The sequence below is a fragment of the Colobus angolensis genome, unplaced genomic scaffold (assembly GCF_000951035.1).
Source record: "Colobus angolensis palliatus isolate OR3802 unplaced genomic scaffold, Cang.pa_1.0 Scaffold182, whole genome shotgun sequence".
In the NCBI taxonomy this organism is placed as follows: Eukaryota; Metazoa; Chordata; class Mammalia; order Primates; family Cercopithecidae; genus Colobus; species Colobus angolensis.
The window spans coordinates 597,762-623,889 of record NW_012114955.1 but is presented as its reverse complement, the minus strand read 5'-3'; the positions used below and the strand labels follow the sequence as shown (position 1 = coordinate 623,889).

At 52.9% G+C, this 26,128-nt stretch overlaps 1 protein-coding gene across 1 annotated transcript in view; it reads right to left on the bottom strand.

Moving 5' to 3' along the window:
• The window catches only part of SND1 (staphylococcal nuclease and tudor domain containing 1), a 443,852-nt gene that overhangs the window by 4,197 nt on the left and 413,527 nt on the right, over nt 1-26,128 (bottom strand). The window contains exons 17-21 of the mRNA XM_011939537.1: nt 14,186-14,374; nt 7,027-7,168; nt 3,610-3,733; nt 2,685-2,754; nt 1,393-1,506 (exon numbers count right to left, since the gene is read on the bottom strand). Coding sequence (XP_011794927.1) covers nt 1,393-1,506; nt 2,685-2,754; nt 3,610-3,733; nt 7,027-7,168; nt 14,186-14,374 — 639 coding nt within the window. The remainder of the gene's footprint in view (nt 1-1,392; nt 1,507-2,684; nt 2,755-3,609; nt 3,734-7,026; nt 7,169-14,185; nt 14,375-26,128) is intronic.

Sequence of the window (26,128 nt, the reverse complement as noted above, 5' to 3'; positions counted from 1 at the left end):
AAAAAAAAAAAGGAGATAGGGACTGGCCAGAGTGCAGTGGTGCCATCATCTCACTGCAACCTTGAACTTGTGGGCTCTAGGGATCCTCTCACTGCAGTCTCCTGAATAGCTGGGACTACAGGCGTGTGCCACCACACCAAGTTAATTTTTTTTTTTTCTTTTTAAGAGACAGGGTCTTACTATGTTGCCCAGGCTGGTTTTGAACTCCTGGCCTCAAGCAATCTTCCCTGCTTGGCCTCCTATGCTGGAATTACAGTCGTGAGCCACTGCACCTGACTCCACATGTCTGTCTTCACCGACCTGTTTTGTGATACTTGCCTTCAGCATTTTCTGTTGCTTCTCTCTTGCCCTTCAGCAACTTTGTGAAAAGGTGGAGAGTAAATGTGCTTATTCTTCATTTGCACCTTTATCTGGTGACAGTGCCAACCATGGTGTTCATGCAGCTCTCACTCCAGGTACCAGGCACCTACTCAAAGCTAAAGCCAAGGGCAGCCCCTGGGAAGCCTCAACCTGCCTGAGCTCCCGGGATATCTGGACATTGCAGACCGGCTTTCTGTTTCTGGGGATAGAGGGGATCCACGACCCACAGCATGGGTTCTCTCCTCTCTGGCTGCACATGCTGCCTCTGGGCTCCTGTTCTCAGATGGCAGGACCCCAGCACTTCCTAATACTCTCTCTCCTCCCCATCACACCTTCCACATACTCAATCTGGGCAATCTTGTACACCACCACGGTTTTAACTACACAGACCCGTACATTCCAGGTCTCATCTCACTCCCCATCTGAAAACTCTAAGTCTGCCTGGAGGTCCCACTGCCCAAATTTGCTCCTTCTCATTCTCCTTGGCCAACAGCAACATATTCACACATAAGAAACCCAGCGCCACCTTCGTCTCTAGCCTGGACTGTTATAATTGTCTCCCACCCATTCCTTCTAGTCCCTCTGTTCACTATGCCATCAGAACTAACTCTCAGAAACATTTTGGACCATGTCACACTTCTCCTAGAAATGGTGCCACATTCCTCCTGCCTATACAGCACAAAGAATAAACTCCTTGCCAGGGTAGACAAGCCCACGACATCAAGGCCTTTCCCATCTCACCTCCTGCCACTGCCCGATCATCTCCTGCCACTGCCCAAAAGCCCCCTGGGATCCAGCTGTGGTGGTCTAGTCTTTGTCCAAACGCACCCTGGCCTATCTGCTTCTATGAACTAGCTGGAATGCTCTAATACTACTGCCTCGGTAGCATCTTCCTCAACTTCCCATCTCTTGAGTCCTATTACTAAGAGACCGTCATAGTTTCCATCTTCTCCTGTCAGCCCATGAGGGCTGCAGCAGCGGCTGAGTGTCAGTGGACAGTACCCTTTGGAAGGAGGAAGACACCAGACTTACATCTTGGGGCACCTGGATGAAGGCGAAGGCATACTCCGTGGCTTGAGCTGGCAGCACCCGAGTGCTGAAGGCAGGTGGTAGGGTTCCCAGGCGGGTGGATGGCAGGACCTCTCTCTGCAGAGAGAGCAGCAGGCCAACATGTCACAATACTCGCTGCCCCCTTGCTCTCTCACAGAACAGCTCTCTGTGGCCAGGCCTCTGGGAATAATGCTAACTCTGGGCCACCCTGTTCGTCCCCTGACTTGGTTCCACTTTGCCACGTACAAAGGCTCCCCACTGGGTGAAGCCTGGGGAGAACGTGCCCTGTGGGTCCAGCAGTAGATGGGGAGCTGTGGCTCACACCCTCACTCTGGACCTGGTGCTGGCACACCTAGTGGTTCCCATGAAAACAATCACAGTATAACTGGACTCTAATCGCTTTTCCATTTCCTCCCAATGCCCTTCTGTCTGTGACATGGGTTCCCTGACTACGTTCCCACAGGCCAGGGGGTGCTCCAGCTGCTGGCTAGGGGAGCACACCAAGACAAGTACTCCTGTGGTCACTGGGCCTGCCTGTGGTTCTGGCCCAGGCATCTGGGTTCGCCCTCATCTGGCAGGACCTCTTCCTTTGTGTATTCTCAGGAGATGGGTTGGGAGCATGGCCCAGCTCTGGGATCTCTATTAACAGATCCTCAGTCTTAGCCCTTGAGGAAGGTATGGGAGGAATGCAGACAAGCGGAGTCATGACTCAGGAGCATCACCCTCCTGACCCTACTGAACGACAGCTTTCTCACCAGCTCGCTGCTGTTCCTAAAGAGAATCTCCCAGGAGTTGTCAGTAGACTCCCAGGTCCAGCTGGAGAGACTCTTCTCCCAAGGGTGCCAGTCACTGTCACCTTGTGACTGTCCCTTCCCAGCAAGCCTGAGTTTGGGGATATGCTGGGGATTAGCGCATGGAACAAACACCCAGTTTGGCTTGAATACCAGGAACTGTGGGTGTAAAGGCCCTCCAAGTGCTACAGAGGCCCTGCCCCCATTCTGCAGAGACCTCAGGCAGAAGAGGAACTGTGGGTGTGGCTGGACACTCATCTGTGGGGTCTGGACGAGGGACCTATCAGTGCTTGCAGCCACTGGTCATAGACCCCAGTTTTGCTAGGTCACTCAGGGGGCCTGGCCTGTTACACGCACAGCAGAGATGCCCCAGTGCTCATTGTTCTATTGGTAAGCTCAGAAGGACCTTGGAGAGATCAGACGGATTTGACCCGGGGGCTGCTGTTTGATAGCCCCCCCAACACCCTGGTCCCCAATACTCACATTGCCGTAGTCAATGTAGAAGACATGTACTTTGGCAGGAGACTCGACTTTCTCTACTCGGGCACGGTACCTGCAATGGCATCATGGGCAGAGCTCAACACACAGCCCTGAGGAATCTGGGCTCCCAGAGCCTCAGCAATGGTGGGGCAGGGGCACAGCATTTTCCTGCCCGGGTTCAACGGGTGTCACAGGGGACAGTTACTGCACTCCATCTAGGCCCAGCCTCGGGCACTGTGGCCACCACCTAATGGAATCAGAGCATAGCTGGGAGCAGAAGAGGGAGAAGGAGCATGTGGAGCAGATTAATGTGTCCTTGGGGCATAAAGCAACAAGACTAATGACTAGATTGATGTCTGCTGTTTAAACCCAGAGCACTAAACAGCAGCTGTAATTAGCCAGCAGATCTGTCTGGGAGGCCGCAGCAGGGAACACATCCAAGTCACTTCGTCACCCTGGGAAGGCCGTGGGCCCTCCCTTGGTAGATTACACATCAGCGACCTTCTTCTGGCCTGTGAGCACTGCTGCTCATGTCCTAGACAGCCGGGGAGGAGGGTCAGGCAGCTGGTATGGGCTTACCGTGGCCCAGCCTCTACCTCAGCCCCGTGTAACATCATTCTTCCTGGGTGAGGTGAGGGGTGTGCTGGACAGCCCGGCCAGCCAGCCAGCCAGCCAGCCAGCCAGGGCTCCCACTCTGGAATTCCCCAGGAGAGAAGGAAGGAGCCACTTCTGTCTGGCAGGGGATGCACAGGCCAGAGCGAGGCCCCAAATGGGCTGTGGGCAATGAAGAGGGACACTCAGGAGAGTTGCTGGGGGCCATCATTAACCAGTTGGGGAAACCAGACTGCTAAGGCAACGCCCGGGGCCTGAGGACAGCCTTGCTATCGTTCCTGCTCAAGACTCTGCCTTGCTTTTCCAAGTGGCTTACCATTCTCCATCTACAAATTTGGCAATGCAGAACTCTCCCCTGCGGGGGGCATAGGAGCCCTCTACAGGGGGGTGGCTGGCAATGTCATTGCGCATGTTCTCCATCAGCTTCTCCAACTGGGTGCCTGCCAGGGAGGAAGAGTGCAGTGAGACCTGGGTGCTGGGTTCCTCGAAGCCTCTGGAGAGTTTTTCTGGGAGGGGTTGGGGAGGGAGCTCAATGTGAAATTCTGGGAGGCACTGCAGCACTGGCTCTGTCCCCGAGCCATGTGGGGAAGCCCTCTTGGTCCTCACTCCAGAGGTTTCATGCCATCTGCCTTCAGAAGTGGCACTGGTGACTTGCTGACACATTGGGCCTTAAAGGCACACACAGCCTTGCCATCTCAGCTCTCCAGTCTGCTGGCCCAGGGTGTGGGAGCCCTTGGGATGTGTCTGAGCTTTGATTAAGGAGGTGGAGAAAGCAAGAAGACAGGAAGCAAGGACAATGCCAAACAGCCTCCTCCAGGGTGAGGGCTGGCCAGCCTGTACTGCATTTCTACAAGGCCAGCTCCTGGCCTGGGTCACAGAGGTGGTAACTGACAGAAGCCACTGTCCACTGCCTCCCAGGGGGCAAAAGTAGGGATGAAGGATGGGCCCCACACTACTGTGGAAAAGGCCCCGGAATTGAAGCCATGGAAGATGGGGGAGGAATTCTTGGATCAGGGCCTAGAGTCTCAGTATTATTCAAACTTGGCCACTCTGACCCTTTAGACCAAGAAAGTGTTGTGGAAAGAAGGTTAAATTTACGCCTACAAATATAATTATAAAGTGGGCTTTGGCGTGTCACCCTGCAAGATACATGCTGAACAGGCCTTCCAGTGCCGCCAGGCTGGGGCTCTACTGCCCACCCCGCTACTCAGGGCCCCTGATCCACTGGAGGAGGGATTCCCTACCTTGTCTTTCCCTAAGCACTCTGACCTTGGGTCAGCAGTCCTACTGCTTTTGCCTGTTTTGGCAACACTTAGGGCCTACCCAGTTTCTCTCCCTGGCTCCTTAAAGAATTATCCCACCCTGACTCTGGGAGGCATCAGCCCCCTGTGGCTTCCCTTTTTATGTCCCCTCTGGCCCTGAGTCTAGCTCAGTCTCAGACCCTTTTTGCCCCTTTCCTCTCAGAAGCAAGGAGGGTGACTGTGGATGTGTAGTCTATATGTGGGAGTCCTCTCTTTATCTTCAGGGCCCAAGGCAGTGCTACAAGGAGGGCGCAACGTATGTCTGTTGTTACACTTGCCACAGTCAGCCTTACAAGTTACCTGCTACTATACTGTGAGCTCCTTCAGGGCATAGACCATAGCTCACTTCTTTCTGTTTACTCACGCAAGGCCTGGTAGAATCCCCAATGCATGCAAGGTGCTTAATAATTCAGCTGCATTGAAAATAAACTCTGCATAAGCATGCAGGGATGTGTGTCCACTCTTAGGCTGCTGCAGAGGCCACTGGTCCTGCATCCACAGGACAGAGGCCTGAAAGTAGCAGCTGCCCCTCCCCCTACCCAGTGGTCAGCCCTCTATAATTCTCTTTAGACAGTGTTCTTACCACAGACAGTGAAATTCCAGGGATTAAGAAGCCTCGACAGACAGCTTCCTCCCTAACTTGGTCTACTTTCATTTTTTTGCTCCAAGGCAACAGAAGCAGGACTTTGCCTCCTGCCAACAGGCAAAGCCCTCTGGGAGGTCCTTACAGAGACTCACTGGTCATTTGCAGCTAATGGCAATGTTTTTGTCAGATCCTTCTCGAAGACAGACTTTAATTGAAAGAAGGGAGACGGGGCAAGAGGATGCCCCCCGAGAGGGGATGAAAGGTTTCGGCAGAGGGGGCCTGTGGATTCTGACGTTTATCTCCATGGATACCACGGAGCCACCAGAGGGCAGGGGCCTTCCTCTCTGGAGACCACCACAAATCCCCAGGTGGCCTGCCAGGAAGGGCCTCACTCCCTTCTCTTCCAGCATTCCAAGGACACATGGTTTTCTCTTTTCTCTTCTTTTCTGCTTCAGATTTCTGCTCCCTAAGACTTCAGGGGCTTGTTCTGAGTCAAGGCGGGTCCTCCCCAGCAGGTCCCAGCGGCTGAGTGGAGCCTGCCTGGGAGTGATCGCATCCTTTTGCTCAAGTTCTCTGGGGGACTGGTGGGGATTTAGGGGTGGTGAATTCTAGCTGGTTCCTCTGCCCAGGAACCATTCTTGTTCCTACCTAGACCACCACTACAAGACTCCTTCCCTGTCACATGACCCAGCCCTAGAGGCTGGCCACCGCCCGATTTCATTCCCAAGGCAACTGCTGGAGCAGCTTTCAGCAGGACTGTGGCTGACCTCAAGAGAACCTAATCCCAAAGGCTCATCGGCTCCATCTCTACCCCTCCCCTTCGCGTTTTTCCTTTTTAAGCACAGCCAGCCCAGGGCCAGGAATGGTCAAGTTTTTCCTGGTGAAATCACACTGCCTGGGAAATAGCATTAGAGGGAAGTGGCTGAGACGGGGCTGGAGTTGGCCTGGGGTGGGCTGAGGAGGCTGGGCAGAGCTGCGTCCTGCCATCTGGGGGACTGCCTGAGTGTCACTGACACTTTCAGCTCCCTCTGCCCACCTCTGCCTACCATGATTTGTTTCCTGGGATCCAGAGGCAGCTCTAAGAGCTTTTCCTTCTGCTCCAAACTCAACTGTTTCCCTGCAGAGGGTGGCCATGAGAAGAGGGAGGTCAGGATGGAAAGTGTAAGCGGGTGGAGGTGGAGTCAAGCCAGCGGCTGCTAGAGCTTTCTCCTGCCCCTTGGCCTCCAGAAACCCCAGGTTTCTGCCCAGGGGACTCTGGCAACAGGGTACAGCACTCAGGATGGAAGGAGGAGAAGGTCCTTCGGGGACTGCCCGGGAATGTCTTCCCTTAGAGCGCTGCCTGTTTCCATGGAAACTGGCTATCACTCAGGGCTATGTTAACCTCTACAGGAGAAACCCCAGCAGAGACAAACCCAGCACCACTCCTTGCTCCCCCAGAGGGAAAGGGGCTGAGCGATGCCTGGCTGATGCCTGACACACTCTGGGGGCTACAAATCCTCCTGCCCAGCATAGTCAGGAGTGTGTGGGAACAAACAACCACCTAAGAGGCTCAGAGCTCCACCCAGATAAACCTAGTTATCTCACCTGCTCTCAGAGGACCTGCCCGGCAGCACCTCCAGGCCTGAGCCCACGCCAGGGCTCATGTGAAGGTTCCTGAAATAACTCCAAGCCCAGAGGAGCAGGGGGACAAGGCAGGGGGACAGAGGCGGCAACGTGAGCTCTTCAGGGGAGGCTCCTGGACTGCCTAGGCAGCATTCCTCCCACCCAGTGGGCAGAGGCCCCCTACCCCCAGGCAGCACCGGCTGGACCAAGCAAGGAACCACGAGCCAGCGGCCTGAGCACTCACCGGTCTCCACATCCTGCACGTAGAAGTGCAGGTCGTCAGTGATCTCGGTCACAAACACAGGCTTGTAGCTGGCGGATCGCTCCTTCTCCTCCAGCACTGGCATCACCTCCTCCACAGGCTGCTCCTCATAGTGGGCCCAGACCTGCATGTTTAGTCGGCAGAAGTAAGAAGACGGTGAGGAAGTGAAGTCATAAAAGACACGGGGAGGCCAGGTGTGGTGGCTCATGCCTGTAATCCCAGCACTTTGGGAGGCTGAGGCAGGTGGATCACAAGATCAGGAGTTCGAGATCAGCCTGGCCAATATGGTGAAATACAAAAAATTAGCTGGGTGTGGTGGTGGGTGCCTGTAGTCCCAGCTACTTGGAAGGCTGGGGCAGGAGAATCGCTTGAACCCAGGAGGCATGGGTTGCAGTGAGCCAAGATCATGCCACTGCACTCCAGCCTGGGCGACAGTGCAACACTCCGTCTCAAAAAAGAAGAAGAAGAGAAAACAAGACACTGGCAAAGAGGTTTTGGGCAAATGGGATCGGCCCCGGGTGAGTGACTGTGGGGCACTGGATTCACACCAGGCTGAGCCCCTGAAGCCCTCTATCTCGGAGGGGAAAGGTGGGCTCTCTAAAGTTCTCATCTAGCAGCTCTCAAATTCGGGCAGGCATCAGAACCAACAAGGGAGTTTATTAAAAATGCAGGGCCGGGCGCGGTGGCTCAAGCCTGTAATCCCAGCACTTTGGGAGGCCGAGACGGGCGGATCACGAGGTCAGGAGTTCGAGACCATCCTGGCTAACACAGTGAAACCCCGTCTCTACTAAAAAATACAAAAAGCTAGCCGGGCGAGATGGCTGGCGCCTGTAGTCCCAGCTACTCGGGAGGCTGAGGCAGGAGAATGGCGTAAACCCGGCAGGCGGAGCTAGCAGAGCTGAGATCTGGCCACTGCACTCCAGCCCGGGCGACAGAGCAAGACTCCGTCTCAAAAAAAAAAAAAAAAAAAAAAAAAAAAAAAAAAATGCAGGCCCCGGATCCTACCTCAGGCTCACCAAATTACAATCTGTTCTGAGCATCCCAGAGAGAGTAAAAAAGAGCAAAACCAGACTCCCAGGCCATCTCATGCACGTCCAAGTGTGAGAGCCCTGCTTTCATGAACTCTTTGGCTCTGGGCTCCTCACACTCGCACCACTCTTGCTCCGGCTCCCCATCTCCCTTCCCCGTGGCCCTCTGCAGGGCACCTCTGAATTCTGCAGGACCTCCTGTTGTCACAGGGCCCCTGGTGCTCCTGAGGCAGTCTAAGCCGCAGCCCTAGGCTGGGGAAGAGCTCACCAAGAATGCTTCTGCTCAGCATTTTCTCCATCCTCCTCACCTCCAGCAGGTTGCTCTGACCTCAGCCCAGAAGCTGGGCCATGCGCTCTCCACCCTTTCCTCTCTCCCTTCCTTCCCCAAGCCCTGTGCTGTCAGCGCTGCAGTGGCTTAGAAGCTGATTTGACGTGACAGTGTGTCAAGTCCAATCCTGCAGCCAGAAGATTATCCAAATGGTGAGGTCTGTCAGAGCAAGGGAGGGAGGTGGCTTTCCAGCTGAGCAGCAGGAAGGGCGGGTGGGAGAGTCCAGAGACTGGATCACGCTTGGGGTCCCAAAGACACACACAGGAATAAGGATGATTAAAAGTATTTGCCCAAAACTTATGTGGTTATTAGGTGCCAGGTACCATTCTAAACATTCTCCAAATATTAATTCATGTAGTCCTTACATCAGCCCTTTGAGTAGGTCTTGATATTATCCCTGTTTTACAAATGGGAAAACTCAGGTACACAGGCTTGCAGCTAGAAGTAGTGAAATCAGGAATCAAACATAGGCAGCCTGGCTCTAGAGCTCTTCCAGGGGCATTTGGCACTGACTAGGTATCCCTGAGAAAATACCATCAACCAGGAGGAAAAAGCTATTTGTTGGTGAGGGGTGGAGAGGGAGATGAGGCCTCATGTCCCTGTTGTTTTTGAACTTGCTGTTTGACTTTGGTCAAACTTTTCTGGGTCCCCTTTTCTTCTCTTGCAGATGAAATGCAGATTCCTCAGGAGCTTCAGGACACAGCAGAAGAGCAGGAATGCTGGAATTCTGGAACCACCTTGGCTCAACCCAGACCCCACACTTTTGCCTTTAATGCGGCCTGAGTGTGGGTGTGGGTTCTTCCACTAGAAGGAGCGGCTATGGTGGAATGACTGAGACATCTCCCAGGCCCAAGCTTTCTACCATCCTACACCAAGCAGTGGCTTCTATGGTTGGGCTTGTGGGCCCCTGGTCTGGTGCTCTGGGCTCCTACCCAAATAGCTCCTGACCCCTTCTCATCTTCCAGGCTCCCGATACCTTAACACCTGTTCCCATCACCAGAGATCTCTGTACACGCTGCTGCTTCTAGTCCCCCAAGCCCTGGCTGGCCAGAGGGGAGGAGGCAGGCAGCAGGACTTTAATCCACAGCTTTGCCTCTAGTCAGGACAGAGGCCCTAATCCCTCAAGGGCCTCCCTGCCCATGTGGGGAAGTGGGTCTCTAGCTTGTGGGCTTCCCTGTGAAAGGGCTAGGGGTGGGAGTGGGGGGCAGTGGGGAGAGGGAGATAGCCATAAATGCTTCCCATGCCAAGCCTATATCTTGATAAGCCTGAGGCTTTCCCCCTGGGCCTCCGAAGCTGGAAGGTCACTGGTATCTACTTAGCCAGCCACTCCTATTGACACCTGGGCTCCCAGCAGCTCTGAGGATCAATCAATCGCTCGGTCTCAGAGATGAGACTGTCAGCACGGCCTTAAGTGAGCTGGGGTGGAGCCCTCCTGTCCCAGGAGTCTGCCCCCTCATCCCCACCAGCAGGCACCCCTGCAGCCCCGAATCCCTCAGCATGCCCTCTGCATCCCACGCAGGGACCCTTCCCTCTTCCTGCCAGCTCCCTCCTTTCTCAGCACTGAGCTTGTTAACAGAGACTGGCACTCTGTGCTGGTTCCTGAGTGGACTATGGGCCCTGAGCCTGCGAGCTGTTGAGGGCTCCCATCCCAGCCCCACCCTGCTCCTTTGGCTGTGGGGGAAGGCGGCCCCTCAGCAGTGTTGTTGAATTAGGCACACACTGACAGGGTGAAAGCAGAAAATGCTAAAGACTCCTCAAGTAAAAGTGCCTTGGGCGACAGCATCAGGTCTCCTCCTTGGGGAGTGTGGGGTGGAGCTTCTCTCCCAGCAGGCTCAGGTGGGCAGCAGATGTGAGGTTAAGGAAGATGCAAACCAAAGCCTTGAGGATGGCCCTCAGTCCCCAGCACTAGGGCCAGTCCTGTGACAAGGTGCCACAGCTCACTTTGTGGTGGGTGGGGCGGTGCAAACTGCCACCTGAATTGAGAAGACTGCAGAAGCAAGGTGTCTCCACACACAAAGTGGTTGGCACCCGAGGTTGCCAAGAAGCATCTAGAGGGTAGGAGAGAGACAGCTGTCTCCTCAGATAAAGGAACTCTGTTTCTAGGAGACGCTGACCTTTGGCCCTTCAGGCAGTGCAGCCATGACGGGTTCCTCTTTCCCTGTGGGGATGGAGGTGAGCAGCTGATCCTTGCGACTTGCAGCCACATGGGCAAGCTGGTACATGCAGGCTGGCCAGGTGGCCCCTTGGTGGGAAGGAGTCAGTCAGCTAAGAAAGGTGTGGCTGCCCTTGTCCCCATCCTTAGAACAAGGGTGCATTTGCCCATGTTGACTCAGGCTGCCCTTCTGCACAGCCGGGGTGCACGGAGGACACACACTCACTGGCAAGACACCTGCCAGACCTAGCCACTTTCCACAGCCATCCTCAGCCCTCACAGCTCAGATTTCCCACAAGAAGCTGGTTTTTGGGAATCCCCACTGTAGCTGCTCCTCTTCCTGGACCTCTGGGGAGATGAGGAGGAAAACTCAAAGATCCTTTCCAGAAGGAATAGTAATTAAACACCCAGACACAGAGAATTAGTGCTGTGTGGCTCTACCCCAGACTCTTGAAAGATGGAGGAGCTGGGGAAGAGCCTCTATGGCCAAAGAGCTGGGCAGAGGTCCTGAGCTTGACCTAAGCAGCAGGGCCCAGGAATGCTGGGAGAGCCAACCATAGGACAGTCTGCCCTTGCTCATGGACCACCTCTGAGCACGTGGAGAGGCAGTTATTAAGCATAATGTTGTGGAGAGACTGTCCCAGCTGACTGATGGCAGGGTTTGCGGTCAGGTGGGGGAAGTGTCTCTCCAGGCCAAGGCCAGGGTGGAGCTCTGCCGATGGTGGGCACTGCTGGTACCCCCAATGGCCCTGGCTACAGAGCAAGACTGGGAAGGGTGGATGGAGGCCCCTCCTGCCTGTTCATCTGTTCCAGGCTGCTCTGCCATGCAAGTTCCTGTCTTGCTTGGGTCCCCTCTATAATCTGGGGCTTCTTGTGTTCTGTTGCTCTGGCCACCCTGAGGGAAAGAGCCCATCAAGCCAGGCACAGACCAGGCAGGTCAGGAATGGAAGCTGTCTCTCCTGTCCTCGCCCCGCCCTGGCCCTCTCTCTTCCCTGCACTTCATCCTCAGGGATGCCCAGGTCCTTCTCTTGGCAGGTGATGGGGACTGTGGACTGAGGATCCATTGGCTGGAGTCTTTCCTTTCTAAATCCTGTTTAACATTGCTGCTTGCAAGGCTCCAGGGGTGGGGCTGGCGAGGGGCCAAGGTGGCGGAGGCCTTTGGGCCTGCAGCAGGGAAGCCAAGCTCAATAAAAGCCAATCGATGGCCAATCTAGCCCTGTGCAGGGCCCTGCTGGGCACATGTGTGAGGTAGGGTTAAGGCGTGGGGACAGGCATCTGCCATCTGTGGTTCCCTCCTTGGTCCTCAGGTCTATTCAGGGCCGTTGAGGAGGAGGTGGGGGTTACCTCCTGCCAGGGAAGTGGAGGGCCCTATCACCTTCTTCACTGAGGAGGCATCCACAGGGCACAGGGAGGAATTACACTCAGCAGGGAGGCAGTTAAGCCCTCGTAGCTGGGAAACCAGCATTATCAGGTTCCCCAAGACAGACACGCTCATGAATGCATGCACACATAATCACACTCCCAAAGCCTTCTGCACTTCCTGGTCTCACAAAATCCCTCAGCATTACCTTTCCTTGGTTACCTACAGGCACAAACATTCATGCATCCTGATGCTAACAGGATCTCATAACCACTGTCTCTTGACAGGTAAGGCAGCCCTTGTGGGGTCAAGTGGGACAAGGCTGGGTACACCCCAGATACTCAGTTACTGTCCTGCAGCCGGCCACCAGATGCTCTTATCGGGGTCCAGCCAACTCTGAGAGCTGTTACAAAGCTCTGCTAGTGTTGCTCCTGGGAAATAGCTCCTCCAGGAGGAAGAAAGCCAGCCTCGGTTCCTCAGGATCCTTGATGAGCAGACTGGGATTTGCAGGAGAGGGACCCAGGAGGCGGCAGGCCCTAGCACTGAGAGTTGTGCACTGCATTTTAATTGGACTAGAATAAAAACACACAGGCCATGTAAGTAATTAATCACTGGTAATTACTCCTCAGCATCATCAAGTGGCACCACCAAAATGGTGACTTGGGCTCTTTCAGACAAACACACTGTGCAGTAAATAATGATGCTGAGTTCAGCACAGCCCCGGGCAGGGAACCCACCCTTCCATCTCAGGCCAGAGTCCCCTCCCTGTGCTCCTCTGGGTTCCTCTAGGGTCTCTACTCTCAGAGGGTAGAGGATTGCCCAGCTCTGAAAAGGTGGCTTCCGCGCTCACTGCTGAAAAGCCAGGAAGCAGGGCCAGGATGAAGACGCTTTTGGCCTCTGGGCCTTAGACTCTGGGGCTTGCCACTCTACCCCCAGCTGCTAACTCTTCTGTGAAAGTGCCAACCTTTAAACAGGAGGCCCCAGTGCTGCCTCTCCCCCATCTCCCTGCAGCAGGCAGAGGACACGGGGGTGGCAGTCTTAAGTTCAGCTGTCACAAGCAGGAAATCCAGGAAGAAGCCATGTGACTCCTTTCCTGTAGGAGCTGAGGCTGCCTGCTTCCCCCTCATTCTGGGAGGAGGCGGCTTGATGTGAGCAGGAGGTGGGAATCTCCTCTGAGGTCTCATGGTGGCTGCCTCCTCCAGGGCACCGACCGTCCCTTTCATCTGTGCTAGCTTTGTGGTCCACCTTTCCCTGGAGTCTTTCTACCTCCACGCTCCTCTACCACCAAGGGGTTGGTTGCCTGCCCCAATCCCCAGGGGATGGGAAGAACGGATACAGAGAGATCCAGGAGGACAGTCCTGAGGGGCGAAGAGAAGCCCTGAATGAGGAGGCAGCTGCTTGGGGCTGGTGAAGAATGTGGTGCTTCTGGGGCCTCAATGCCCCTGACTCTTTTTGGCAGGTGTCTGGGCCTTGGCTCTGGGAAGTGAGTTTTGAGCCAGATGGCTACCCCATGGGAAAGGAAGCATTTATTCCTGGAACAAATTTATGGCTCAGCATGGCTGTCCCACGAATTCTCCTCAAGCTCACAGGAGCCCTGACAAATTGGTGGCCGGCTGATTTATCCCCATTATCAGGGCCGGGCTATAAGTCAAAAGCAACAGGCTGAGTGAGCCTGGCTCCCACCTCCAAACTACTGGATTCCTCAACTGTCGATTGGTTTCCAAAAGCCGCTTTCCACCCCATCCCCCTTGTCTCTTCAATGTGGTGCCCACAGAGACTGATGGGTTATAAATCTCTTGTCCTACAGCTGAGGCCTCTCCTGGGGTTGTTTCCCCACGGGGCAACGCGAAGGAAATTCAGATGTGGGCTTGGGCTGCACAGTCCCTCTGAGGGCACCGACAGAGAAGGGTCAGGGCTGGGGAGGGAGGGATGCCCCAGGCATTTTGTCCCATGGCTCCACGGTCACCTAGACAGCTTTCTGCTTCAGGCCCGCCTGAGCAGGCCTGGGATCACTGATGACATTCTGGGCTGGCAGCCCAGGCCCACCTCAGGTCTGCAACAGGCTGTGGCCGAGGACACCTCAGCTGGCAGCCTCTCCTCGCCTGTGTGTGGCCCTGGTGTGGGGTCTGAGACCAACACCTTCCTGGGCTACTCAGTGTGGGGATGTTCCAGAACGACTTCCTCCTGGAAGCAGCAGTTCTCTGCAGGCAGCAGCATTAGTGTGTGAAGAGGACGGGAGGGCAGGGAGAGCACGGCTGGGCTGCCACACGTACCTTCTCTTTCTTCTGCTTGGCAGCCTCCTCGGCAGACAGCAGGGACTTGTAGTAGGAGCTGCGTTCGGCGGTGAAGTGGACCTTGGAGAGCGCGTGCTCCACCAGGAGGACAGACAGGTTGGCGCCGTCGATGTGCAGCCAGCCGATGAAGTTGCCGGCCTTGTCCATGCTCTCCACCTCCACCTCCACCTGGGACAGAGAGACAGGCGTAAGCCTGCGGGGGCCAGGCCTGAGCGTGCAGGGGCTGTGCCTGTGGGGAGGACAGCAGCGCCAAAGCCTTGGGTTCACAGGCCTTGGCAGACGCTGCCACATTCACTCCATGTGGCAGTAGCAGCTGGAATGGGGAAGAAGAGTGGGAGCCTGGTGTAGTGCCTGCACCCCTAGAATCCTTCAATTTCAGCCTCTCACGGGAACAGACACACCCCAAAACTCGCCTCTCTTCTCAGGGCCCCTTCCCCTCCTTGTGGCAGAAAGCTACCGGGGCAAACGGGACTCTCCTTAACCTGAGACAGACAGAGAGAGAGAGAGAGAGAACGCGTAGTTGAAGGTCAGGAGCAAGTGAAGAAGCAGAAAGAGGTCTTGGTGCCTCCCACTCTTCAGCACCCACCCCAGCTCTGTGCTAGAAGACAGACAGGCCCTTAGGGAGCGAGGCAACCCCTGGGGAGAGAGAGGCTGCTTTTCCTGGTACAGCTGAATGAATTCATGTCTAATGAAGGTAATTAAAGTGGCTGCATAAAAAGTAGAAGAGAGGAGAGAGGACAGGAGAGGCAGAAAGACGTAGGCAGGAAATGCATCAGCGCAAGGGCAGTGAGTGACAATCCCGCAGGAGTGGCCAGAAGGGTGTGGGCTGTGGCTGAACCCCAGGGCCCTCAAGGAATCTCCACAGGCCTCAAGGCCTCCTCCACTGACTGTCTCATCCCGAGGACCCAGGACCCCAGACCTAGCACTGACCGCTTTTCTAAAAGGGCAGCCTCAGGATCGTGGCCCTCGTGGTAGTTGATCTGCTCCTACGTTGTGAAGGCCACAGCCCAGGATAAATTCCTTCTTTGATTCTCTCCTGACCTTTTCTTTCCCTGCTAAAGGGGCCTATAAATGTCTTTGCTGCCAAATGTAAAAACTTGTATTAATTTAAAGCCTTCAAGCTCGATTAGGCAATAAAATGAATGTCTAAATACCTGGGAATTCTCGAAGTCTGAGCTGGAGCTAGTGATAGAAGGTTAGAAGGGATGAGGGACACTGGGTGACATGCCTCCCCAGAAGGACACGGTGGTCTGGGTGTGCAGAGAGAAGGCAGCGGGAGGAAAACAGGAGGGCCAGGCAGGCAGGACCTTCACTTCCTCCCATTCTTAAACACCCTCTCCGTCCTTGAGGCCCACATTTAATCCTTCAAGAGGAAATGCAGGTTCAACGATGATTGAAGTTGGAGTGTGGTATAGAAGGGGATGTGTGGAGTCTGTTAGGGTTAGAAAAAAGAGATAATGGAGAACATATAGGTTCAGTCCATGTTGATTCTGTAGGTGGCCTTGGAGAAGTGTAGCTATTAAGGGGCAGAGCTGAGAGCAGAATCCAGGTTTCCCCAATGCCTTCTGTACACTGCCTCCTGGCAGAAAAGACCCTCCCCCTCCCTAATACCCGCTTTCCACAGCCTTCTGTTTCAGGAGCAGCCCTTCTTTCCACTGCCACACCTCTGCCCCCTCCACCATCCAGGACCCTGCAGCTCACTGGTGGAGCCTGGGCAAAAGTGCTGGCCCCAGTGCTGGGCTGGGCTGACCCAGTGCCTGCACTACACGATAGAGTCCAGTGCCTGTGGCTGTTAAAACTGGTTTCTCCTGTCTCTAATTTTGGCAACTAACTTACTGAAAGGACCTACTCTTGTAGGGGAGAAGGGCAGGAGGGCAAAATCTGAGGTTGCTCAGGTTTCAACACCTTGGATCCACCTTGCAAATACCCAGGGCGCTGGAACACAGGAGAAGCCTGGCCACTGGAAGACTGAGCGCCTCCTCCAGGGGGAGGCCAGGAATGGGGAACAGGCTGTCATGCCTGCAGGCGTTGGGGCAGGTGGTGGGGATAGTGTGGTAGGCGTGGACAAGACCTGTGAGGGGCAAAATGATACACGAGAAGACTATCTCTTGTTTATCCTAACTTGCCAAGCTTTATCAAACATGCTAAGGTCAAGAAGCATCCTAGAGGAATTCTGGGGAAGCTGAAGGAAGAACAGTGAGGTTGCTTGCCTTGTGTGTAGGGGCTCCTGGACACATGCTGGCCAAAAGCAAATGAAGCTGGTACAGTTCCCAGCCAACACTGAGCCCAGGCCCACATCGGTTTCTGCATTCCCTGACCTCTTGTCTTCCACAATTTTAGTAGTCAAGTGTCCTTTCCCTAAAACCAAGGATGTCTGTCCTGCTTGGACACAAGGCCTCTCTCCAGGCCTGGCAGGCCCCTAGACAGCTTGTGGTGGGCCAGTGTATCTCTTGGCACTGGGTTGCTGGGGTTGATGCAAGAACGTCGGAGATAGGCACAGAGGCAACCAGGCATGCACAGTTGCTGTCTATCCTGTGAGGTGCCCATGCTCAGACCCCAACCCACGTGGCAAACCCCACGTTCACACCTCGCTCTCTGAGGCTGCAATCCACATGCTCGCCTTTCTCCAGGGCTTATGTGAGAAGGAACCCAGCAACGAGCAGCCACACCTGGGGCCAACACTGCAGGGTGCAGCCAGGCTCTCCTGGGCAGGTGAGCACCAACTTCACACTTAACCAGCCTGTCGCCTGCAATCGATATGCTAACTTGGGCTTGACAAGTCCCTGGGCCCAGGCAGCCGCAGAGGAAAGAAATCTCTGGGCTTGGGCACAGTGCTGCCACCGAATCCATCTTGGGTTGTAGATGGAGATAAAACTGTCGCCCACTGGGCTCTGTTCCCTTTTATTACAGCTGCCACAGCCACAGTAATTTCTCAAACAAAGGCACTCGGGGAAGGTGGGCTGGCTCCTCTCTAGCCAAACCCCATGCAGTGTCTATCCTTCTCCACAAACCTCAGCCTGGACGAGGCTGTGGAATTCGGTGTGACTCTTCTCTAACTCTGGGAGAATTACAGAGGTTGCAAGCAGAGGTTTAAGCAGGTTGTATGTACACGTGTGATCATCCTTTGATGTTTCTCTTTTACGCTGACTGCCAGGAAATTATGACTTAACTGTAACATTACGTGGGTCTATGTTTGTACAAGTATTATTTCTTTGTTCAACTCAAAGATTAAAATTTCTCTGACATTTTCTCTTAATTAAAAGATACACACATACAGAGATATATACATACAGTTCAATTTTGTTATTTGTGGTAATTTTGTTCTATAAAGAGACCACTGAATTTGCAAATATTGAACCATTGCACCTAGGGGAAATGCAGGTTTGGGTTCCTGTGAGCCTCTGGTCACAATATTTTCATCAAATCAACCTTGTTCTGTGTTTCTGTTTAAAGACACCTTGTCTAATATGTGTTGCTGGCTCATTAACATTGAACTCATGGCCAACAGGACAATGACTAATGCCTGAATGAAGCTTATCTAGCACACTTATCTTCTCCGTAAGGTACATCTCAGTATTTCTGCACTCAGGAACACCAGGTAACACTTCAGCTCTATGCTGGAGGCCATTTAAAACCGTGAAACCAGCAACAAAAAGCACGAAAAATGCAACAACATGATGCTAAATAGATTGTAAGAAGGACACTTGTTTATATTATCAAAGCTGAAGCAAGCAGGCAGAGTGTTGTCATCTGGTTTTACCCTGTTCCACCTAAGATGGAAATATGCCCCGCCAGGTGACTCAATTTTTTTGGTCACTCTGTGCATGTCCACAAATGACTGCAAAAGTACCATGAGTATTGATTTGGGGGTTACAAAAATAGATTTTGGTGAATCTGCAAATATGTAACCAGGAAATAATGAAGATTGACTGTATACTGTATAGACACATAGAGTTAATTCCCACAAGTTGCCTCAAACTGGAGACTATAAGGAGACACGTCCCACAAGTTGCCTCAGACAGAAGACACGTTAGGGGAGGCTCATTCCTGTAAATAGACAAGAAATTTCTTCTTGTCCAACTGGCTACTGCAAGCATTCAATGAGATCCTATTGGTGGAGTGTTGTGTAATTTGCAAACTGCTATAACATAGCCACTCATCTCTTGGGCATCTTGCAGTGTTTCAAGAAGAGATCTGGACTCAATAGCTTCCACAGGAGGCCTCCTACAATGGCAGGTGACTTAGGTGACTACCACAGGCTGCTAGAAGGCTCGCAGCAGGCTTCGTATGAGAGCATGCATTGGCGTGCACACATGTGGGTGGATATGGCCTTGAAGGCACCAGAGCATGTGTGTGCATGTACACAAGCAGCATTGGCGGGGACAGATGAGTGCTCTCCTCTTCATTCCCCTCTATTTAGTGCCCATGCTGAAGCTGAGACCTAGAAAGACACATGGTTCTGGGGGAGGAGGGTACCTCCCAAGAGACTATAAGAAGGTGCAGGTGGCACCACACTGAGGAAGGGGCTTGGTGGTAACTAGTTAAGAAGCAAACAGCCTAGAGGCTTGAAGGTCAGCGTGACCTTCAGATACTGACAGCCATTTCAGTCTGCCTCACTTGCAGTCCTGCTGGTCTGCCAGCATCTCTTGCTCTCTGCTCTTGATGCTGGCAGAGTGGGTGGGGATTTTGAGGTTGCTGAATACCTGGACCGTACCTTTGTCCGCTTCAATGTCACTTTCTCTGGGAAGGCTTCCCTGATCCCTGGCCTACCATGAATCACCCTCTGAATGCCTATGGGCTTACCCTCCCTTTGGCATTTATGGGGCAGTGAACAGCATGGAGGTTATGAGTGTGGACTCTGGCTCCAGACAACCTAGACCTGCATGAATTCTGGGGTGCCACTTAAGTTCTGTGTGCCTCTATTTACTGTAAAACTGGGATTGCAACAGCATCTACCTCAAGGATTTGTTATGATTAAATGAACTAATATAAATATGTTAAGCACTTAGAAAAGTGCTTGGCACATAAATGCTTCAACATGATCTTCATAAATTATTTACTTCCTGGTAGGGGCAGTTATTTCATTTCTAAATGTCTTCATTCTCCAACTAGACTGTCAGCTCCATGGGGAATGAAGCTTGTTCCAGACTGTGAAATTTCTCCAGAGCTGAGCACACTGACTGGGCCATGAGGTGGCAGAAAATGCATGGATTCTGGAGTCAGATATCAACTCCTAGTCCTAGCTGTGAATTTTTGGGTAAGTCACTTGACCTCTCTTAGACTGTTTCCTTAGTGGTAAAATGAGGAGGGGTCCTGTGCACTGAATGAGGTAACAAAACTGCTTCCTCTTCCCTTCAACAAATGCCGGTGATGCCAGTGATGCCCTGGTGGGATGGTTACATCCAGCAGCTGTCCTGCTTTGCTGAGCTGTGTTCACGGGACTTCTCATCAGAAACGGCCAATCCCTGCTTAAAGAGCTCCTTTATTCTCCCTGCCTCTGAAAGTTTTGGGTTTCTTACACCCGGGGAGTCCTCCCATAAAATACAGAGTGAAGGTAAGGCAAGTGGGGCTGACAGAATGAGCTCAGGTGTGTGACTGTCCCTGTACCACCTGCACAGAAAGATCCCTTTCTCTTCAGTGCAGGTCTTTCCCCACAACAGGGCCAAAGTGGTGGGTGCTGCCAGCCAGCCATGCTCTGCAGGAGAGCAGCTCGACGCTGGACCTGGCCTGACTGGGGCCGGGGCAGCCAGTGGGCCCTACTGCCTCACAGTGGGACGCATCCTTCTGCTCCCAAGCACATTAATGTGCCACTAATGAAATTGTTCTGGCTTATTTACCAAATTAATACAAACGGCACAGGCTGTTAATTTGCATGTCTCCTAATTACCGAGGAAGAGCTCCCCATGCCCGGGCAACACACACACCTCAGTGATCACCCAGCTGGGCTGTGGTCTCACCCTTCCCAGGAAGGGTGGATGAGGAAGGGGCGAAGGAAGAGGAGAAAAGAAGAGCATGGAGCAGCCCCCAGCTCCGTGGTTGAAATCAAACAGGGAGGAAGCGGGTGGCCAGGAACTTGTTTCATTTCCTGTGGCCCCTTTCTGAGCAGTCTCAGTGCCCTGGTCCCGTCCCCACTCCAAACTGTTCCTCTTCTCCCCATTGTCTGGATTCTGTCAGCTCCTTAAAACAGAAAGTACTTCAGTCAAATAGGCAATGGGGACCAAGTCCTTCTCCTTCTCTAACCAGTGGGGTACAATGCAGGGCTGGGGAGGCACTTGGGGTTGGCTGAGGGGTCTGGAGAAAGGAGTAAAAGTGAAAGCCAGGCAATGGATGAAGGCTTTAGAAATGTCAACATTCTCAACTTCTAGCCCTCGCAATTAGACTTCAGATTCTGAACTCTTTCCTAAAGAAAGAAGGGTGGGGAGGGAGAGAGTGAGGGTGTGCGTGCACGTGGTGAGTGTAGGGGAGATTATTTAAGAACTCAGCTTTCAAACCACAGAGGAAATTCTGACCGCCCTGGGGGGTGACTTAGCTGTGTCTGTCCTTAACTCGCCTGGAGCCTGCAGCCAAGTTGGATGCCTAGTGCTTCTAAGTAGGCGCAAAGGTGAAGACCCAGGTCCCTCTCCTAAAGCCTCCTCCGGGTCATGGTGAAGTTGTGGGGAGGGTGAGGCGGGAGAAGGTGCACTGGAGGCTGGTTCTGGTAAGGCTGACTTAAATAAGGGAGCCGGGGGAACTGGGGGCAAAAGAATTAAGAAATGGAGACTAGAGAAAGACAGCAGGGGGATGCATGTTCCCCTTGATGACTCAGGGCACCCAAAGTAAAGAGTTCACACAGGGGATTTACTAGCAATGGGGGGAGGACAGGGAGACCCCACACACATAACAGCCTTTCCCTTTTTATTTTCCAGGAGGATGGAGAAGAGGTACTGTCTCCCTCAAGTACACAGGCATTACTGCGGTGCACAATGCCTGAGGCAGCACAGAAAATTACTGAGCCTCAGCCAACCTCAGAGCCCTGGGTCGTGAGGCTGCAGGTTGCCTGAAAACAGTGTGGAGGATGCTCCTGTACCAAGGAAGGTGGGCAGCCTCAGGCAGGACAGGCAGGTCCCAGGTAGAGAAGAGCCCAGCACAGGGTGCCACTGCCCTGAGGCATCTGGGAAGGAAGAGTCACTACACAAAGTGGGGTGCTGGCTGTAAGTTCTTCCAGGCAGCAGGGTGGGGGTGCTCAGGGCTACCTGTGGAAAGGTAACATCAGAGTCCCCACAGACAGGCTTTAGAGGCAGAAGTCTCCATCCTTTCCACATGCTGTCTGGCCATATTCCTGCTTTCAGTATTTCCAAAGCAACCAGCAACAAGCACAGCAAGCGGCCTGGATGGGGAGAAGGCGCTGAGGAGCAGAGAAAGGCCCTGGGCTAGAACTGTGATCCAGGTGCCAACCTTGCCTCTTATGGGCTGGGCACACTGCACCTCTCTTTGGGCTTAGTTTCTCCATCTGTGAAATGAGAGTTGAACAAAGTTTCTCAGGTTCCCTCTGCTCTGCATTCTCTGAGGTCAGAGGATGGGGGCAGCAGAGCTGACAGCTGTGCCTGCAAGCCAACAGGAGAGATGAAAAGCAACAGTTACACGGAAGAGAAGGGCAAGCAGGGAAGCCCCATTTGCTAACAATCAAGTCGTGGAGAACTTGCAGGGGGGCGGTGGGAAATGGAGAGAAGGGAACTGAATAATGACTCCGAGCCCAAGATACCCCTGTCTTCTCCCAACCCACTCGTCCTAGCTGCAGCTTTTTTCAAGAATGTGAGTAGTGTTCTGGAGTAACCAGAGTGTAGCTTGGGTCCTTTCCTGCCATGCAGAGGTAGCCTTGCCCAAGGCTGGGTTTTCTGCGTGAAGGCTGTAGCGTGCTGCCACAGCCAGAGCTGTGAACTTGAAGAGACACCTCACCTTAACACAGTAGCAGTTTAACACAGCCAGCTCATCACCTCCACGCCCGGTCACACACAGCCACACCAACTTCTTTCAGAGATGATGAACGTTAACAATGCAATTAATAAGGCAATGCTGTGAAAGCCGAGAGGCTGTGCCTATGCAATGCCTCCTGGGTCTCGTTACCATCTGCATCTGTGGGGAGTGGGCTGGCTAGAGGCAGGCAGCAGCATGGATTTTTCATGTGCTACTGGGGCAGTGTGGTTCTGATCCCCAGCAACACCTCTGTTCCTAATCCCTCATCACCTCCAGACCAGGTAATTCTTTCGAGCGCAGCCCACGGAGTGGATTGCTTTTCTAAAAAAACCTCTTTTCTGGCATTGGTGTGCTAGAAATGCCTGGAAATCAGGCCTGGGCTGGCATACCAGCAAGAGGGGCCAAGAGGCTCCTGGAAAGGAAAGGCCTGGGCAGTGGGCAAGCAGGCTCTAGAAGCTCAGGGTGGCTTTCTCTCCCTACTGGAATGCCTTTTCCCTACCTCAGGGATGAGGGGTGGGATGGTAGGGGTAGGGGGAGAAGGACTTGGTCCCTACTGCCTGTTTGCCTTTGGTCCTGCCTGAGGCAGTGAGGCAGCAGCCACTGCCATCAGCGTCATCTGGGTCTGCTGGGAAATGCGAACCTGCTGACTCCAGGCCTTTGTGAGCGCTAACACAGTTTACAAACTGACGCAATCTGTTCCTTTGGTGCAGGCAATAAGGAAGCAGACTGTTCATCTTCCCAGGAAAACCCTGTGCTGGAGGCTGGAGGGAGATTTAACACTCCTCCCTGAGGCTGGTGCCAGGGAAGTGGCTAGAATCAGTTTTGTTCTGTCCCTCGTTCTATCCCTCACCCGTCTTCCCAAAGGTCTCCCAAGCCAGAGGCAGGGTCTGGAATGCCTTCTGAGAGCAGGCATGCCTGAATGGCACAGCTCCTCCTCATGTTCCCAGTTAATGTGAAGGGCAGTCCCAGGCAAAAAACCAGGAAAGAAGGCTGCCTTCCATTCGGTGCCTCCGTTCTTTATCTTGAACACTGGTTTGGCCCATGGAGTCAGCTGCAGTGGCCCATGTTCTCCTAAGCCCAGTCAAAGAACCTCTATGGCTTTAGAGCTATATCCAAGCCCTAAAGGGATGGAGCTAGGGATGTGAGAAGACAGCTGGTCTCTTTTCTTGGGGAAAATCGGTATATGATCTATGGAGTAACTGCATGAGGTTATTAAATCTCTGACCTGGTCTGAAAGTAACCAAATGTTGTCCAGTCAGATCAAGTTCACATGTCAGTTCCACTCTGCAGGTACCTGTACCTATGTTCACATGTCAGTTTCCCTCTGCAGGTACCTGTACCTACATAACTGACCTCAAGGCCTGCTGTGGGACGGTGCAGACCCCTGCCCTGTTCCCAGGCAGGAAGTAGCTGACCTGTGACCCTCCAATGGGGCCAATTCACTCTGCTTTGTGGACCCTGATTCTCAGGCTCCTATACCTGAACCACTGTGGGTTTCCCACGGGGACTCACACTTTGCTGTTAAGAAGCATTTAGCATCCATGATTACTTCATTCCCTTCCATCCATTTTGCAGAAAAAGAAATGAACTTGGCTCCAGATCACAACCTCTTCTGCTTCCTCAGGCACCCATTTCCATCAGTTACCTATTCTGTCATCACCTTCCTGATTTCCTTTTTCACCAGCATCTAACTCTTTACCTACAAACATCTTGTCCATCTTAGCAAGCCTTGCTTTGACTCACATCCCATCAAGTCTACCTCTTTCTCTTTACCCAGAGAGTACTCTGCACATTGCCAGCCCCTTTTCACTCCTGTAGCCAATGCAGCTGGCTACCAGTCAGTACTCCAATGTCACTATTACTTCAAAGACCTGTTAATTGCCATTTAAATAATTTCTTCTCAGATTTCATCATTTTTGACCTTTTAAATATCTTTAAAAGTCAAGCACCCCCTTTCCTTTTTGAGACTTTCTTTTTTTAGGCCTCTGTGTTTTCCAGTCTTGGCTTTTTCTCCCTGCTTTCCTAGTAGCAATTGCGAATTCTTCCCCAACAACATGGCCCTTGAATATGAATGTTCCCCAGGGGCTATTTTAAGCCATAGACAGTCCCTGCATCCCACCACTCTCTGAATTATAGAACTCAACTTTCACCTCTAGTGCAGAGCTCACTTCAGAATTCAACTCCACCAGGCAAATCTCCAATGTTATGAGTCCCATCCTGAATCTCTCACCTTCACTATGAAACCTGCTCTTCCACCTTCATTTCTCATCCCAGGTCTCAGCATGAGTAGCACAGGAATCACCCCTGGGCTCCATAGGTAGGTCCACACCAGTCTCCAGTACACACTGATTCTATGGATTCTTCCCCTCTTTTTTATCCTTATTGCCATGCCCAGCTTTGAGTAACAGGTCCCCCACTGCTGTCCCTGTACCAGACTTGTCTCTAAGGACTCCTCCATGATACTGGAGGGTGTGGTTCATCACAGGTAGTACAGCACCACGGTCAGATGCAGGCTCTGGGGCCAGACCACCTCCTTCTGGGCTTGCTCTACTACTTACTGGCTTAATCCAGAGTGGTTGTTTTTTTAACCTCTCTGGGTCTAGGTTTACCTTTTGGTCAAATGGGTATAATAATGAATGGTACCTACCTTGAAGGGCTTCGGTGAAGAGGAAGTGAACTGATTCAAGTTAAACACTTAAGGAGAGTCTGGCGAATAATAAGTGCTCAATAAATGTTGTTATTTAAAAAAAAAAATTCCCAATCTGATCACTTCACCCTTCTGCTGAAATCCTTTCCTTGTTCTCCACTAATGTTGGAATTCCTCAGTACAGCACAGCATAAGCTCCTCAGAGCTGGGCTCTTCCTGCTCTCAAGTCCTGCCATTGTGGCCTTCATTATTTTGCTTTAGTCAGGCCACACGACTCCCAGCTCCACAGACAAGTTGCATGGTTCCAGGCCTTGGTATATGCTATTCATTCTGGCTGGAATGTTCCATCCTATGACTTCACCTGCAAACTCCTACCCAACTTACCCCTTAGATTCTGCACAGATGTGATTTTATTCGAACCACTCCATTACTTATGTGGATAGGGCTTTTTCTCACAGCATTTTGTTCATATCACCATGATAGTATTACAATAGGTATTTATTAATGGCACCTGGTAGGCATTCAATAAATAGATGAGGAAAGGCAAAAGGTTCTAGCTTCTCTAGATCGCCAGCAGTGACGTGGGAGAAGGAAAGTCCCTGGACAGAACACTACCTTTGGGTAAATGCATGGCACCAAACTGACTAGACAAGGCTTATTTTGAGAACTCCTCTAAGGTGAGAGGACCATCCCTCAGCTGCCCCTGCCACAAGTATGCTTGTGGGAGCCCAGAGAGGCAGAAACAGGCTTCAGTCAGTGAGGCCAGCAGTGATGACTCAGAGGCAGCACAGCCCCGATGCCATGAACAGAAGGGGCTGTTTTGCACTTGGCTTTGCCTGTACTGACTATAACTGGAGTGAGGATGGCCTCCTGTGTTTATCCAGGCAGGAGTGCAGGCAGCAGCCGCGTGTGCCTCCCTCCGGTCTCCCACACAACCACCACCTCCTCACCACCCATCCCTCAGCAAGGAAGGGGTGAAGAGCAGAAGTGGACATGAAAGAGCCTAGGAAGAGCTGTGAGGACAGGGCACGAGCTAACGACATTAGCAGAGGTGGGAGGTGGGGTGAGGCCACAGATGTCATGAAGCCTGGACACCCGGAGCCCAGACCACGGTCTAGTGTGAAGCCCTCCAAGCAAGGGATTAGGTGGTGCTGGTCAGGCCACAGCCACCTCAGGAAGCATCTAAGTACAAGGGCTGAGACGGCTGGAAGCTACAAGTCACCTGCTGGGTGCTGGTCTCAAGCCCTCTGGAACAAGGAAACCTTTGAGGAAAGGCAGTTGCTGTTGGGTTTGAAGGAATCCGGGTCTTAGATTGGGATGAC